Source organism: Acyrthosiphon pisum, chromosome A1 (genome assembly GCF_005508785.2).
Source record: "Acyrthosiphon pisum isolate AL4f chromosome A1, pea_aphid_22Mar2018_4r6ur, whole genome shotgun sequence".
In the NCBI taxonomy this organism is placed as follows: domain Eukaryota; kingdom Metazoa; phylum Arthropoda; class Insecta; order Hemiptera; family Aphididae; genus Acyrthosiphon; species Acyrthosiphon pisum.
In genome coordinates, this window is record NC_042494.1 from 159967316 (window position 1) to 159985803 (window position 18488).

The following is an 18488-nucleotide window of genomic DNA, read 5'->3' on the forward strand; positions in this document are numbered from 1 at the left end:
AGCATCTTTTCTGAAAGGGAATGTTCTTGAGTTGGTACTTTATATAGGTCACTTTTCGGTTTTCGAAACGGTACTCTAAATAAAAGTGGTTAAAGGAGGAAAAACGTGCAATTTTACGATTTTATAATATTAAATAATTATACAGATGATGTTTTCTACCAGAAATATTGCTTTAAATGAAAAATGATGAGAGACATTTTTTGTTGTATTTTGTATTTTGTTCCTTACAGTTTAAAGTTCGGAACATTTTAGCCTTTTTGAGCTGTTTATAGACATTCTAATTTTGGGAGTTTTTTGTTATAATTCGGTTAAAAACATTTGTAAAAACTTGAAATTTGGGTTGTTTACTTACATTAACCTTACCTAGACATGGTAAAATTTTCATAACATTTGAGCGACTTTTGAGCTTTTTATTTATTTTATTATTTTCATTTTTATGATATTTTCTTATTATAAATTATAATTATATAAATTACCTATTTATATAAATCGTTCTTAAGCTATTCTTATAACGCTTTGTATATCACCATAGAAACGAATGAAATTGAATAAAAAAGATTCCCTCGTCCACTCAGAATCATTTTTTATCGAATGCAATCATTGCATTCAAATCGAATACAATAAAATTACACTATCCTGTCCGAGGACTGAAGGGACGATTGACAAACATCCACCACCGAAAGTACAGCAGTATATAGTGACCCACTTGTAACCTACTGTACAGCAGAGCGACATCACGATTACCCGCGTTTTTTTTTTATAAGCGTTTATAAGTGCTAATATTGACGAAAATCGTCAAAATCATGAATATTTGCTAATTGTTCTGTAGTTAAAAATGTATAAACTATTTTTTATTAAAAGCTAAGAATTGAAAATTTAATACTAGGTTGTCCACAAGTTGAGCTTAGAATAATTATAAAAAAAATTGATCCCAATTGAAAGATAAAGTACTTGTTTCAAAATAGAATATATTACAATATTTAAAAATAATATATCCTAGACTGACAAATCATCTCCGTTCAGAATCGTTTTTCGTATACAATGATATAATATCATTGGATTCAAATTTAATTCCATCCATTACAGTAACCCACTTGTAACCTACTGTACAGCAGAGCGGCATCCACGACTTACCCGCCTTTTTTTATTTAAGCAACATATTATTGTCGTATTGTTTAAGTGTATATCATGGTATTTTTTAATTGAATAAACATTTTTAAATTGTATACTGTTAAACCCTAGGTTAGGTCTAAGGTTGTAATGAGTAGCGACCAGCTAGGGGGGGGGGCGTATATATTTTAAATGCGCCACTTTACGTATAGTAGGTACGATTCGTATCGAACGCAATCAGACCAAATAATATACTCAATACTGTATAGTGTATTGTATTACTATTTAGTATTTACCATAGGCGCAAATTGACTAGGTACATTTTTGGGGGGGGGACTCGAGCCCTCCTCCCAATAGGCCATATTGCTTAGTACCACAGAATATAAAAATTAGTACTAATTACTAGATTTTGAACTGGAGGGACTTGGCCGACATTTGGAGGGGGGACGAAGTCCCCCTTTTACCGTGTGGTTACATTTATGTGCGAATAAAGTCGGGTTCATACTTAATGTAACCACACGGTTAAAAGTTGAACTATTCAACTATATGCTATCGTTTGGTAATTGTGGTAACCGTGATAATTTCACACGACACGACGAGGTGTGAATCCCCCTTAAGACCGTGATCGTGCATGCACAGAATCTGTGGTGCATGTGCGTGAACCGGAGAGAGTACGATAAGGTAATTGATAAGACGGAAATTCGCATCTCGCTGTTATCACTTTTCGTCGGCGCTTCGTTTAAAATGAAATCGATTTGGAAATTTGGAATTAAGTATTTGTTTGTTACTCGAAAGTTGAATTTAATACAATATTGAAACAGATAGAAGAGGGAAATTATTAAATAACGCATAGGTATCAGTAATCAGTCGTAACGAACGTGTAGGTGTGTATATTATATTATATTATAATAATTTAATTTTAAATAAACTCTGAAAATACAATGAACAATCGATTGACGTGGAGAGTAGGTGATGTGAAATATGATCTCCTATAGACTCCAACGTGTATCCTGCTCTTTCGTCTGAGGTTCACATTATATTATACTGTTCAATAATTATATTTTTTTTTTCCAGATGGCGTTCCCCCGGGTGCTACTGGTGGTCCCGCTGTTTGCCACTTCCATTCTCGGGTTGTACTTTCTAGTCCAAAATGCTCCACCCACTGATAATCAAGTAAGATTACCATTACTTACTCATAATCATAGTATAAGAAATAATATTCCTAATACTATGCTCATTGTTCATAATAATATAGGTACCTACCAACTTTGTGACGCCAAGTGAATTAAAGCTGGTCTTTTAGCATATTTTCCCTATCCCATTGCATATGGGTGACTAAATTCACCTTCATTTGTAATCCTCTCTTACTGAAAATAAGTACAAAGCTAAATTATGATTAAATATAAATATTATTTACTGCTGAATTTCAAATGCTAACATTTCAAGTCAACATACAACTTGAGTGATCTTAATTTGAGTGACCAATTTACTAATAACTATGTACAATATAATAGACCAATACCCATAGTGACCCACTCATCAACCTAAAACTGGGAACTAATGTGTCAACAATTCCTGAACATGGACTTAAGCGCCATTTAACTACTTTATGTTCGTTTATATTAATATGATTTCTGTCCATCTAGTGCCGCATCAAAATGGCGATTCCCAAGAGCATGGCTGAAATAATGGAACTCAATTTGTGTCTTAGGAAGCATTACGACAACAACTACTTATATATGCTTACATTGTTCAGTACTGTTTACATTATAAAACAGGCCTTTTGCATACCAGGCTCTGTCATACTGGTAAGTGTTCTGTGATGGTGATACAATATCGGTCTCAAGGTACTCCACACAGTGGTCCGAAACCAAGTCTTAATAAGACAAAATCATTGTTTTATTTTTCTAAAACAAATCCTTAAAATATATAATATATTGCTTAAATTATAAAACTATAGAAAAAATATGTAGAAGTAAGTAACAAAATATTTCATAAACTGTGAAACTTTTACATTATTATTCTCTTTAACAAGGTCATTGATTTTTGCTATTATTGCTATGGCCACATTTTTATAATTTAAATTGTAGACTAGGTTTTGCAACCACATCAATAGTTGATATCTTATATATGAAATGTATGAATGAATCTGAATGCTATAGTAGTATAGTAATTGTATTAAATCTTGGTTGTCGCATGATTAATTTTATTAGTAATATATCAAACGATAAAAATATTAAAACAATTTGTGCTGCAAACATTTTTTTGTTTTTTTCACTTTGAAGTCTAGAAGTTGTTCTATAACATACATGAGTATAAAATAACTAGAATTAAATATAATAAATAAATGAGGAGCTGAAGAATATTTAAAATTATAATGCTAAGCAGTTAAAAATAAAGTATCTATGATACTTCAGTCTTCATTTTTAAAATAATATGAACTAGATTTAAGAATAAAGTAGAATACAAAAAAGTTAAAACTATACAAATTTCCAATGCTAAAAAGTTATATGTACCCATTTCATAAAGAAATTCATTGTCAAAATTCTTTTAAATTAGTAATAAAATCAAACCTTGTTCATTTTTGGAACACTGCTATAGTCTTATCATATTTTGATTTTTAGAATTTGATTGCGGGCTCGTTGTTTGGCTCTGTTTTTGGACTCTTTCTGGTGTGCACACTATCCAGTATAGGTGTCTCTGCATGTTACCTTCTGTCTAAAGTGTGTGGCATCGAGACGTTTCTAATGAATTATTTCCCCAGTGCGTTGACCTCATCGAAAACTACTGTGGGAAATTTGGTAAGCAAAACACCACAATTTGTAAACATAATATTATTCCAATTGTAACGATAACTTTCTTAATGATGCAATTGTTTTCAGGTTAAAAACAACGAACACCAACTTTGGTACTTGCTACTAGTCTTGCGCATCATACCAATTACTCCAAATTGGCTGTTGAACCTGCTCGCACCAGTGTTCAGCATTCCCCTCTGGACATTTATGTATACAACGTTTTTCGGTATGTCCGGCTAAAACTAAATGGTTTTCATGATAATAATTTTATTATAATATAATATAAATATGTAATCCAAACATTACATCAGTTTTTTTTTTTTTTTTTTGTTACAGGGCTGATGCCATACAATTACATATGCTGCCAGAGTGGAGAAACGTTGTCGAGTATCAATTCGTTAGAAGAAATATTTACGTTGAAAACAACATTACAGTTAACGTCCATCGCCGTGGTTATGGTGGTTGTAAAGGTTGCCTCAAAGTTCTGTAAAATAAACACCTAATTGTTATTTATTGAGTTTATTAATTTGTAATTTTTAGTAAGTTCATTCGATAACAATTTATAGTAGGTATTAAATAACTTACTATACCTATTCATTCGTGACCTCTCATGACTAACTTGTATCCTCAATCCTGCTTGACTCACCTTCAAATTCTATCAAAAATTACAATGCACTGTGATTTATTTAATTTAATTAGGTTCATAAATTATTCAAAGTTATGATTAGGGCTCAGTAAATATTGCACTAAATAGCTTTAAAATTGATAGCAATATTGCTGATAAAGATGCAAGGCAAAAAGCCCAAAAATGTAGGCTAAAGCCCCCAAAAGTTTTCATAAAAAGTAACCCGATGGAGCATTACCCTCCTCTCCTTTTTAACTGTTTATTTATATTATAAAAAATAATAAACAACAAATCATAATTTTTTCTCTAGTTTCATTTTTGTTTTATTATTACTATGCAGTGAGCCAGTGAAAGTGTACAAGACTCATTTCAAGTCTTACTTAAAAATTAAAGTCAGATGTGTTAACATTTATCATGTTTTTTAAAAGGTATTAGGTACATAATAAACTTTTAACTTTGGCTGAATAGAGCGTATAATTAGTTATCCGCTGTGAAATAGGTCAATTTATAACTTAATAACAATATATAAATTCCAGAACATTAAACAAGTAAAAATTACAAAATGTCGTATATCTTATGAATTTGTCTAATAGTATTGTTGTGCAATGGCATGGTGATATCGTTTGCATTGGTGTGAATATGTGCGTGTCACGTACAGGATTTTACTGAGCAATATGCTAAAAGCTTTAATATTTATTCATTTTAAATTGATATTATAAGAATATAAAGATTAATTTATATTGTGGGTGCGGGCTTTGAGTGATTTTTTATTAGAGGCTAAGGGGGGGGGGGGCTAAGGTAATAACAACTTATGAGAAACCTATGATTTAATATTAAATTACATTTTCAATGTTTTTTATGGTGAACATTGTTTTTTCAATATTTTTAAAAAGAAAACAAAAATAATTGAAAATTTTAAATGTCTAAATAGATCAGAAAAATATTTTGAATAATTTATCATGTACATAAAATGATAATACAAACATTTGGTGAATATTTCAAGTATCTTTATACAAATTATTTGGTTTTTACAACTTTTTTAGTTTCACCAAAAAAAATAAATGATCAATTTTGTCTAACACTGGTTTTGCGTAAAATTTTTCTTTAGGTTTTTTTTTATTGTTTTCTCTGATAATTAAGAAAAATTATGGGAGTTTTATTTTTGACCTTTCAGAGTACCAATTAAATCCAATTTGCTACCATAAATCATCTGCCAGGTTCAAAATCGAAGCATTATTAGTGCTCCAGATAATGGTGATAGGCACAATATAAAAAAATCCATCATTGTAAAATCAATACATTCATTGTTCCCCTCAGAATCTAAAAACATATATTCCATATAATTTTAAGCAATTAAAAATTTTAGTCCAATTTAAGCATTGTTTTTGATTGTTTGCATGTCAAGTCAGATTTCTTTTATACTTTTGATAAATAAGGGAAGTTGCGTAGGATAAAAAAAGTGGACATAGCTACCAACAATTGTTTTTCGGATAATTATAAATAAGACTCCTAAAAAGTAATTATAATATACTACACATCTCAATATTTAATATTTATTATACTATATTCAAGTTATTTAGGGGGCTTAAAGTCTGATCCCTGTTGATGATAAACCAAGAATAAAATCTGTGATGTGAATAAATTTTAGAAAATTTATACATACTATAAAACCCAATCAAAATAATTTTTATGCAGATCGTATAAAAAAAATATGTATATATAATATATATTATATTTTAGTAGTTTCAATGAACCAAAACAATAAGTCAACGAGGTATGATTATATTTTTCAAATATAATTATTAGCGTTAAAATTAATTCGCGCTATACTTTTGTTCAAAAATAAATAATTCATAAACTTAAAATTCCCACATTTGAAAAAAAAAACAATTAAGCACATAATATATTCTTGTAAATGAATGAGTATCGTTTAAATATAATTATTTACATAGTAACAGTGAACTCAAAATAGCAAAAGGCACATTGTGTGGTAGACTGTAATAGCTATAAACCGTGGGGTTCACACTGAACATGTCCCTAGAAAATAGGGCATAGTAGAATAACAAACACAAAAGAAAAGAAAAAGTTTTGTTTTAAAAAAATTATACTCTAATCATTAATAATCAATGAAACATAGGACTTACAAAAAATTAATGTTAAAAAATAGGTACTTATTCCAACATTGTAAAGCCTGAACAACTATTTGCACATAAACGTAATAATAATTTTCTTAGTTTAATTAAATATTATTGTAACGTTATATTATTGTTTTATATTATACAAAAAATAGGTATTCAAAAAAGATTGAAGGGTATTTTGAATTTTTTTTTTGCTATTTCCTATACAACATGCTTTTATTAGAAAACAATTTAATTAAATAACTGCTATAAGACATTAAATTAATATGTGAATTTATAGTAAAAAATAAAAAAATACGAATAAATGCTTGTTAAAAGAAAAATACATATAATTAAAAATATATATAACTAAAGATATTTAAAGTTAGAAGTACAAATTTATAATGCTCGTAACAATAATAAGGGTTTAGTTCTTTGAGGTTAAAAACTTAATTAAAGCGATGTAGTAAATTATTAAGTAGGTAAAAACCAACAAACACTGTCAGTGTTCATAAATGTTGGTTGGTCATTAATAGTAGCATCACCGAAAAAAATCACATAAAATCAGTAGTATCTGTATGACAAAGATAGAAATTTTCTCACGTGTTTTCTACTCCATCATATTTTTTTATTACAAAAACAATGACTTAACAATTACACATAGAAGACAATAATAAAAATGTTGTCTCTAACGGTGGCCGCCTCTAATTATATTCTGACTGAATTGTTCTTCAGTTGTCAACTGTTTTCTGAATGCGAGCACAGTTTCAACTAGATCTTGAGTGGCAGCTAATTTGGTTTGAAGCAAATTGAGCAGCTGCAATGAATACGCTGGAAAAACAATACGGTTTAGAATACAACACTCCAATGATCCACAACATTTAATAATAAATCAAAAAATATTTCAAACGCGCATAGGTACATCATAATTCATGAAAAAGCAGGCGCGCACACAATAAAGTGAGCTAACTTAAGACCAGATATTTTGCTAAATGATTGGTACTAACAATCACGGCCATTTTAAGTGTAATAAAAGAGTAGTAGGAGTTTTAAAAAAATGCTTTTGATGAAAATAATTTTTTTAACATATTATATAATTAAATAAATAAATAAATACAAGGAGAAAACCTTATATTATAAACTACCGAAGTATAAATGCGTAACTTTAAACAAATGCAATAATATTTGGTTTTATAAATAATTGTAAAATAAATTAAAGTAAAAATTACAAACATTTATATAGACTAGAAAGACTTAAACCTGTTGATAACTTTTCAATGAGCAATTGGACAGACAACTCATTTTCTAATAAAATTCTTGTATTTTTGTATATAATCACAGTAACGATTAATTAATAATAATGGTAAACAATTGGACGGATTATTTATTTTATACACGTAGCTCAAATACAATTTAACTAAACGTTAAAATGAAACTAAAAATTTATATTCAAATGGTTTTTCAGAAAAATATTGATGTTCAGATTGTAAAACAAAGCAAAAGTACTATAAAATATTTATTGAATTTGGAAAGAAATTATAGAAGTAAAATTAAGATTAGGTGTTTAAATAATAAATATATATTTTTTAATTTTTAGATTTTGGAAATAAAATAAAAAAGAGTATTATTTTTAAATAATAAATAAATATTGGTTATAAAAATGTGTACATGTTATACACCTTACCAAATTTCTAGGATATAAATTATACAGCTATAAAAATTCAAAATCAAGAAATATTTTATAAATATGGCTTAAAATTTGAATGTTTTAGTCAAATGTTACAATGAAAATAAAAATTATCAGTGTCTCAATTTTTTTTTTATATGAAATCAAAAAAACTAGGTAAAAATATAATTGTCTAAGTCACCAATAATAAACAATATGTGAAAAGACAATAAGTCGCTATGATATATTTGAATAATAATGCACCAATAACGGCATAATAATAAAAAAAAAGACGCAGCAATATCAAACATGGGAAGAAAATAAACACTCCAAAGATAATATAAAACTATGCTTAATAATAAATAACTAAAAATAAATAATACTGATGGGGTATGAAGAAAATAAAGTTAATTGATAAATTCTGCAAAAAAATTCAACAAGTGAAGTTTTTTGTGTTTACAACAATTAACTAGATTATTTCATTTGGAAATTGCCGAGTTCCAGCAACGGGAGTATAAAAAAAAAAAAAAAAGCATAAGCAATAGGTAAAGCTAAAAGTTGGAGAGCTACAAGAAAACAGGTTTTTTGATGTCGGTTACCATCTTGATCGTAGTCAACGTTTTTAGTCATTGCCAACAACTGTTTGTCTTTTTGTAACCATTTCTGTCCGGATTCTAGTAACGACTTGTGTTTATCTAGCATTTCATCTTCTTGTTCTTGCAGTTGGGAAACAGCTTCGTGGAAATTGTACAAGTCGGCAGACAATTCTCCTTCCTGTTGGAACAAATTAATTTAATTTAATTTAAAAGTAAATAAATAACTATAACTTTAAAATACTTACATTAAGCGATCTTAGTGCTGCTAAATCGTCATCAACCATACTGACATCTTGTAAGTTACGAGATATATTCGGAGACCGACTAGGTGGTGGAGAATACATGGGCGCAGTAACTTCTCCAGCAGCAGGATCTGATGCGTCCAATTCTTTAACACGGTCAGCATAACGGAGCGTGTTAAGAGAGTGTTCACATGAGCTTAGTCCTGGACTAATCATTGCAATCTAAATACGTATTAAATAATATTATACACATATTTATCAAAAACTTTCATAAATATATATAAATTATATATTTCTATGAAAAATTACTAACCATACAGGTCCTAGTATTTTCACCAACAAAGGAATCTTTAAGTACTTGAGTTAATTTACTTGCTCTAAAAGGTAAATGAGAACCTTTCTTCCCTAGAGCACGAATGCACTCTTTTAGTGCAAGTAGAGATTTATTTATTTCTGCACCTTCCATTCCTAAGTTAAATAAATATAATACAATTAAAGAATCAAAAAAATATTTCAGAAATTATTACGTGTTTGTCGGTTTGCTGAAGATGTATCTGCACCTCTTTCGTTTCCAGCTAAATCTATTAATGAAAATTTTCCATGTATTTGATTTAAACCCGGGATACGTAATACAATTTGAAAAACAGCATGAGACCTTGATGAGTTACTATTGGCTGATGTTTGACCTGAAGTTCTAAAACAAAAAAAAAATGTATGTTTCACAATATTGTTTAATTATTAATCATTAAAAAATAATAAACATTTACCTAGCACTGTTACCGTCGTTAATTATTTTTAATACTTCATCTACTGTAGTGACTACTTTTTCAGTAAGACCAACTACTTGTACTTTTTGCATGCCGTCTTCGAGTACTCTTAGCTTGGCTTTATCACCCAGCAAGTCAAACACCTATGGACAAATGCGAATAATACTTTAATAATAAACCATTACCAAAAGATAAAGCATTACTATTATTATTAATTACCTTGCCACTGTAAATTTCGAAAAAGCTAGCAGTAACAACCAGATTTAATGGCGAATAACTAGGTGAATTCAAAAAACGAAAAACATCCTTAGCAGCCATTGCATAAATGCCTTTTTTACAGTCTTGTGTTTTCCCATGGAAATCCCCACCCATAGTGTGAGTCTTACCACTGCCAGTTTGTCCGTAAGCAAAGCATGTGGCCATGCCACCATCGAATATAGTCTTTACAAGAGGTCTTGCAGAATATCTAATTTAAATAAATATTATTGTTTAATTATAAACACGTTTTTATAAATTTAAAACAGTTATTAATTAAACTGACAATTTGTTACTAACTTATAAACTGTCTCATTGGTGCAAGTCTCGTCAAAGGCATAATCAAATCGGAAATGCTGGTTTTCTAAATATTTTGTAAGATCTACTTTGTTTTTAGGTTCATGAACAATAACCTGATTTTTAGATGGAATCGCAACAACATCAACTTCCTTTCGATTGAATTCTGAAAATGGAAATAATTATAAATATAATAACAGTAGTCTTTTTTTTACAAATTGTTAAAATATATTTTTTTACTTATGCCAATATAGAAATAATATTTAAAAAAAATGTTCATCAAGTATTTCAAAGATACAATACCTTTTTTATTGAGCGGCCTTTTTCTGACACAAACAGTAATTTGATGATCTTCAACTACTTCAGAGTCTCTCAAAGGTTTAAAATCTAAATTAGATTGATAATCTCTAAAATATAAAATATTTTCACATTAATATTTGATGACAATTGGATTTAATCTGTAATTTATAGCAAGCACACCTAATCATAGCAAGAAACTCCCAATTTGGATTACCAGGGTCCATGTTCATTAACGCTTCTTTTTCTTCTTTTAATTCAGCTTGACGTTGTCGTCTTTCTTCTCGGTTTTTTTTCAATTTAGCAACTTCCTTAACAACATTACTCCGCCTGTCTTTGGCTGCTGCAGCGGCAGCGGCAGCAGCAGCTGCAGCTGCTCCTACTGCAGTAGTATTTGAGCCACGGATCGCTCCTGCTGTATTATTACTATACAAGTGTGTTAGTTGTTGAGTTTGAGGTGGCGGATCAGCTGGTTTTAACACGGGAATTTGTTGATACTGGGTTGGAGGGTTTAAAGGTGTACATGGAACAGTTGTTGATAAAACTTCTCCAGTGCCATTCACTGCAGGTGAATAATGATTGGTCTGCCTACTAACTGGTTTTGTTCCTTTATATGAACCTAAAAAAAATTTAATATCATTAAAAATATTTTATATTTTATATAAAATGTGTAATATTGAATAATTTTAATAATTTTTGGTTGGATTGTTAATCAATGGTTAAATTTGAAAATAATTTCATAAAAGTTCTTATTTATTAAATTAGCAAAATAAAATAAATACTTGCCTTTATTATTTGTAAATGCTTGTATTGAGGCTTTTGTGGAATACTGAAAATATAAATATATATAATTTAATTATTATAAAGTGTATTATATTACATTTCTAATTACAAAGTATAAACATTAGTGGGAAAGAACTTCATAAGACATAAATATTGGTAGGTTACTAATGTCTGTTATACTTCACCAGGCACTTCATCGACCACAAACACAATTTTCAAATGGAAACTGGTTTTAGGTGTCGAACACACAATGGTGGCAAATGACTATATAGTACCATTTTTATCACATGACAAATAATACTGTTAATGTTAAAATATAAAAATTAGTTTTTTTTTTTTTATATAGACTTCTTTATATTTTTATCTAATAATAATTATACACAATTGGTAGTATAGTATAGTGCCTAGCTAGTATTTTACCTTAAATTAACAAATATTATTATTAATCCGTAACTATTTTCTTAATGTGAAACTGTGAAAACCTAATTGTATTTTAAATAGTTAAATTTACCCTCGCTAACTTGCTAGTTGTTGGTATATTAGTACCATTTTGAGCAACCATAGTAATACTGGGAATATTTGAACGTAATTGAGGATTCAGTTCCAAGATTCCATCTAAATCAATCTATAAACAAAACAAATAATGTAAAATTAATTGAAATAAATTGTGAATCAAAGCAGTTAGTCTTCTTACCTCTTTGCCTTTTGTTTCACCATTTTCTAACCACTCTACTGAAATGCTTCTAGTATCTGGATTCATCCTAGACACAACGGCCTTATGGATGCGACCTGAAATCAAAGGAAAAAATGTTAAGTTTACACTAATTTAAATAACTATAAAAATAAATTTAAAGTAATTACATTGGTCAAGATATTTTCAGTTTATACATAGGTATCTAAAGTATGTAAAAGCACATTTTAGATGTAACATTTAACATAGGAAATAAATATTGTAAAGTAGGTATAATTTAGTCAGATATAACAAAATTTACAAAAACATATCTATACGAAATCAAATTAACCAATATTCTAATTATTTATTGGAAATTCTTAAGGAAATGAACCTACATTTGCGTACAACAACTAAAATGGCAATGAACTTGACCTTTTATAAATTGTTTCCATGTTCATTAATATTGTACAAGGTTGCCCATAGGAACATATTTACAAACAGGAAACAACATAAGCTGGGCCTAAACCCTTATAGGTGTAAACATTTGAATGAAAGGGAAGGGTCAACACTACATGTATAAACTTATAATATATGGAAACTATGGTAACATTTTTTAGATCACTATAAACATGATAAAATGACCACAACACATGACCTGGTTACAACCACCAACATCCAACATATTATGAATATAATGGGGCAAAATACTTCTAGAATAAATATAAATATTGATAAACACAAAATAAAAATCTTACTTATATCTATTTTAAGCAATATTTCATTAATCACCAACATCTGGACATTATGATTCGTCATAAATTAAAAATTTAAATCGTATTTCATATAGGTACATTAAATACAAACAATTCAGATTACATGTTATTTCAGTCTCCAAATGGGTAAAATGATGTTATTAGTTATACATAATGAGAACATTCTATTTTGATTTATTAATTTCATTAATAGGTACGCATCAACAACTTATTTTGTTTTTTGGTAGCTTATTCTTGATTTCGATAAATAATATCATAGATAAATTCTATCATAATCTTCTTTACATTCAAACTACATCTAGAATTAAACACAGATAATCATTGTTCAATATCTATTTAATGAACACGCGTCGAGATTTAAACATTATAGTAAGTTAGTAAACTATTAAACTATAATATTACACTTGTAACTCAAAATTGTTTTACAGATAAAAAAAATTATCTTTACTACTTCCGAGTTTATATAAATATATACGTCTTATGTCGATGTGAGTGATGCGAAACGAGTCACGAGTGACTATAACAGCCAGTAGGCTGTATCCGAACTTTTTTTTTTTTAATTGGAAATTGTTTAATTGTTATGTAAGGTTGTTTTCCTCACTCGCACGTCAAACATAACCATAGTTGAATAATTTGAACGAGTAACAATTTTCTTTTTTTCAAGATTACTAAAAAATATACCAAGGTTGCGTATGCCACGGGTTTCACAAACGTGAATTAGAAATTTGACGGACCCTCAAACATCGAAAAGTAATCCATAAATTCGTTAAGCTGTTGTGCAACCCGGGATAATATAACTACCTAATTAATTAATAACAACGAATAGTAAAATAATTTACACAATAAACATTAAATATTAAAAAAAGGTTGTAATTTTCGTCTAGAACTTAAAATAATCATGTAAGTAATTGAAATAACCCACGTGCTGTTTTTTTTAAGTATAGAAATAATCTAAGCGTCAATAAAATAATTCTATTAGTTTATATGTTTATGGTACATACAACAAATGACAAAGTAAAAGAAAATAATTTACTGCCGGATTAATTAATTATAATCGAATTCTTTATGATTAATTCCATCTTCGTGCAATGACCTTTCGAGACACACCAAGATGGCAAGATGGACCACATTATACCCAGAATAATAATTTATTCCAGAATGGCAGAATGCCTTATTTTTACTGTATACAATTCGAATTTAATTCATTAGAATTTTTTAATTAAAAATCAGATTTATTGCTTGATCAATTTACAAAAATTGTTATGATTTTTCATATGGTATGAAGAAATCGAATGTTTTTCAGTAACAACGCTGAGTACCTACATTATTGCAGTTTTACAATTTTTTTCTTAAAAAAAAAAAGACATGAAAATCTTTAATTGAAATTTGCAATTGTTTAAAGGAGGGCTGGCGGTATTTCGAATCAAGATACAAGTATTTGTTAATTACCTCGGTATTTACTGAAAATACCATACCTTGGTAAATACATAAAGCACCGTACCTCGGTAATCAGCGTTTTCGATGAATTTAGAGATGTTTATACCCAAGAAAATTGTACATCTATTTCAAAAATGATGTTTGTAATTATTATAATTATATCAATTTTAAGTTATATTATAAATGTATACGGTATTTTTGGTAACAAAATATGTAATTATCGAATCACGGTATACCAAAAATATCGCCAGCCTTAGTTTAAACTGTTTAAAGTCATAAAACACAAATAGGATTTAATAGGATTTAATAGCTTACTATTAAACAGCAAAAAGTCGCAAATAGAATAACCTTAGTTTTATTTGTGCGTATATTAAGGAAAGTTTAATAACAAACAAATCATGAATTGTATAATATGTTAATAAAACAGATAGGTAATAGGTATTATATAATGCATTAAATAGGGGTAGAATATGAATAACGTATATATATAATAAACATATACCTACATTCTATACAATAACACAAAATATTATATTACATTTTTTAATGTTAATATTAGTTTATAATAAACAACCTTTGGAGAATGATTTTTGCGTAACTTTAATACTAATGAACTGAGCACAAAAATTTAACTAATTTTGATTTTTGGATTGTTCTATCTATTGGTAGTTCTTATAATCTAAAATAAGACAAGAAACATTATAATTTTTCATTAAACAAACTATATATGAATTCCAACATTATTTGAATTTGTATTTTTAAGCCGGTATTAATTATTATGGTTATAATAGGATAATATGCTACAGGTAATTACTTAACATAGCATTATTAATTTTAATAACTAATAGATTATTATTTATAAAGTAAAAAAAAATATAATTTCTAAGTTTCATACAAATCCAAAAGGAGTTAACAAGACGAACGGTATCTTGAAAATCGAAATATACGCTAATTACACACGTGGTACCTATATATTATATTATTATATAAGTACAAACCCGTATCGTCAACGAGATTTCCAACACGCTCCCTCCTGTCGAACTCTTCGTCAAAATTACATTGAATATTTTTATCAGATATCGAACCAATATTTTTATTGCACTTGCATCTAGAATCATTACGGCGTTTGTCATGATGAAAACACGATAAGCTCTTCTTAATCCACGACGACATAATTGGTCAAACGGATAATGACTAACAAAATCTAGTATAGAGACTGCGAGGTCGGTAAAACAACTGAAACTATAAGCCAGCCTTTGATGCGAACGGTCCACGACTACACAAATGGTCGGATTTATTAGGTACACGCACCGCCAACGTTAATTTTACCGACAAATGTATTTAAATTAACGTGCGAAACTTTCAATTGCTTTACTCATTCAACGTTCATTGGGTACAATACTGGCGGTGTTGTCCGTACAGTATGGTTTGCAAATCGTACCAGGCACAAAGCAGCCCCCACCCCATACGCAGTATATACTATACACAATGTAGTTAGGATGATATATAGTATATATAGTATCTAAACGTCTGGAGGCCATGGTAACTCGTTAAAAATAAACTCCAAATCGATCAGTATTTGACACAATTTATCCAAAGCAGTAGACACGATAAATTATAAACAAGTAGCAGCTGCCAATGCAATTTTTTTGTCTGATAAATTTAACGGCAATCGTGGAGTTCCACCAAAGTATTTTTATGGGAAAATTTGGATATTAGCCTATAGTATTATTAATACGTGTTTTGAAAATTATTGTACTTCATACAAATTCTTTTCTCTACTAGAAAAAAATTATTATGAATCAAATATTATTAAAAAATAATAGGCAACTGAGATGTAAATTAAAAATATAAGTATAACCTTATTTGGAAAGAATTCAGAATCCACCAAGGATTTCATGATTTGTTCAATGTTGGCTGTATGGACTTTTATAGTTCTGTGTTATTGATATTATATTGGTACCCAACTATCGGCAGGTACGAATTAAAAAATCATAACAAAACATTAAACAAGTATAATAAACCACACTTATACGAATGTATATAGGTAGCATACAAATAAAGAATTTCAACGATTACGTACATAACTTACACAATTGGAAATCGAATAAATAAGTTTTCCAATTATATTTTAATATTGTAAACAATAAAATACAAATATAACTTACTGTACTTTCAAAAAATAAATCATTTCACACATCATTTTATTTTTCATAGAAAATTACAATCCCAACTACCTATTTACAAAACCAACAAAATGTCAAGTCCTTATAAACAATAACAATAAATGTATAGAAAATTCTGTTTTATCAATTATTATTACATCTCTCGCGAATCAAGATTTGCAGTTTTGACTACATGTTAAACTGTAAAATTAAAAAAAAATGTTTACCAAAACTTGTTTACCTTACATTAATTTATTTTAAGATTAACCTTTAATACAGTTTACAATAATTTAGGTACCACGGCACCACGACCACCAATATTAAATTGATTAAAAAAAATATAAAACAATAAAATCACAATGAAGATCTATTTACTTGAACGTTTTGCACTGAATCTAATTTGGATATAGGTACTTCAAAATTAATGAACTGTAATCGTCATAATGGGTAAAATAAAATTACGTAACAAAAAAAAAAATTGAATACTCAAAAACTTTTTGAGGTAGTTTCTCAAGTTTCTGTATTAATCATTTTAGATTCTGAGCGGAGCGAGGAAGCTATTGTTTTTACAATGATGTTTATTTTCTTTTTTTTTTATTTTTATTTTTATATCCTGTATACAAAATTTCTTCCAGAAGGAGTGTTTCGATTTCAACATATAGGTATTACCTTATCTTTTAGCAAATTGGATCAAGATGGTACTTTAGAGAGGTCATTTTTCGATTTTCCAACAGTTATTTAATGCCACGGGAAAAACCAACGGAAAATTACGAAAAAACGCTAAAAATGGGATTTTAATTTCTAACGCTTTGTTTATTACCATTACCAAATTATAATATTTTAATATTAATTCAACTTACATGATAAAATAAATAATAACAAAATATAAAATATCTAGACTGTCAAACCGTCTCCGCTCAGAATCGTTTTTCTTATACAATGATATTATATCATTGGATTCAAGTCTAATACAACCAATATACAATTACCCACTTGTAATCTATACTGTACAGCAGAGCAACATCCACTTACCTGCTTTTTTTAAACATGAATCGGAAACTACTCGTTTGTATTTTTATTTAGATAAAATATCAACATTCCATAACAATCTGCTTAACAATTCACAATATGAAAAGGTAGGTTCTTATTTGTCAAAAAAATAAAAACTTGAGCCACCTGCACAGGACATGCCTTAAATGGTAAGCAAATAAAAATATGCTTCTTCAGTATATTTGAAAATTCCAATAATCTTAATCAATTTTATTAGGTACTAAAAGATAGATGGTGGTGAGCATGCTTTTCGAATCACCTTGTATATCGTAATGATAATATAATATCCCACGCGTCGTTGTAATTGGTCCCGAAGTACGATAATGGTCGAGGTGAACGCGATACAGTGGCACGCGATCTTATGTATGTAATAGTATAATACGCGTACATGAATATCAAAGATCGCACTGACAACGACCTCGAAATATTAAAATATAGCGAATAATCTTATTTTATGACGTCAGACGAGAATAATGTACAAATAACAACAAAGTCGAAACACGTTTGGGTAGGTATTTGAATGTTTGATCGATTTATAGAATTAAAAAAAACGCGTGTATGTAAATCATGAAAATAATATAACTTTATCTTGACTGGAAAATAAGTTATTGTATAATGGGTCAGCACTCAGCATCATAATATCCTTAACAACGAAAAATAACGCTAATTTACTGTATCATTAGTAAAATAAATTGCACATGATTTTACTTCTGATTAACTATTATAAAAACTAACTTGTATTTGCGATGTACCCACCTACTTTGTTTCGGCGGAACTCAACCGATTAACCGATATTGTTGTAAGAATCACTAGTCACTGTGCACAATGCCCTATTTCGAG

At 28.7% G+C, this 18488-nt stretch overlaps 2 protein-coding genes across 4 annotated transcripts in view; one reads left to right on the forward strand and one right to left on the reverse strand.

Annotated features, from left to right (window-relative positions):
- Window positions 1–1810: 1810 nt before the first annotated feature.
- On the forward strand, window positions 1811–4418 carry Tmem41a (transmembrane protein 41A). 2 transcript variants are annotated; one of them, XM_008182572.3, is made up of 6 exons: window positions 1811–1990; window positions 2185–2283; window positions 2757–2918; window positions 3735–3911; window positions 3993–4131; window positions 4242–4418. In XM_008182572.3, exons 2-6 carry the CDS (start codon window positions 2185–2187, stop codon window positions 4406–4408), a joined length of 744 nt encoding a protein of 247 aa, XP_008180794.1. In that variant the 5' UTR covers window positions 1811–1990; the 3' UTR covers window positions 4409–4418. The 2 variants fall into 2 exon arrangements, with proteins under 2 accessions (XP_008180794.1, NP_001155725.1); NM_001162253.2 differs by having other exon boundaries at window positions 1852–1994.
- Window positions 4419–6434: 2016 nt separating this feature from the next.
- Window positions 6435–18488, reverse strand: part of LOC100162821 (kinesin-like protein KIF2A) — a 23705-nt gene continuing 11651 nt past the window's right edge. Inside the window, exons 1-14 of one of the 2 annotated variants that reach the window (XM_003242969.4) lie at window positions 15432–16158; window positions 12245–12339; window positions 12062–12175; window positions 11554–11596; window positions 10951–11386; window positions 10774–10877; window positions 10474–10636; window positions 10138–10384; window positions 9919–10061; window positions 9679–9845; window positions 9465–9619; window positions 9155–9373; window positions 8913–9087; window positions 6435–7478 (exon numbers count right to left, since the gene is read on the reverse strand). In XM_003242969.4, the coding sequence (XP_003243017.1) occupies window positions 7336–7478; window positions 8913–9087; window positions 9155–9373; window positions 9465–9619; window positions 9679–9845; window positions 9919–10061; window positions 10138–10384; window positions 10474–10636; window positions 10774–10877; window positions 10951–11386; window positions 11554–11596; window positions 12062–12175; window positions 12245–12339; window positions 15432–15606 (2379 nt within the window). In that variant the 5' untranslated portion in view covers window positions 15607–16158 and the 3' untranslated portion in view covers window positions 6435–7335. Of the gene's footprint in view, window positions 7479–8912; window positions 9088–9154; window positions 9374–9464; window positions 9620–9678; window positions 9846–9918; window positions 10062–10137; window positions 10385–10473; window positions 10637–10773; window positions 10878–10950; window positions 11387–11553; window positions 11597–12061; window positions 12176–12244; window positions 12340–15431; window positions 16159–18488 lie in introns of those variants that run through there. The other variant, XM_001947612.5, reaches the window with a different exon arrangement.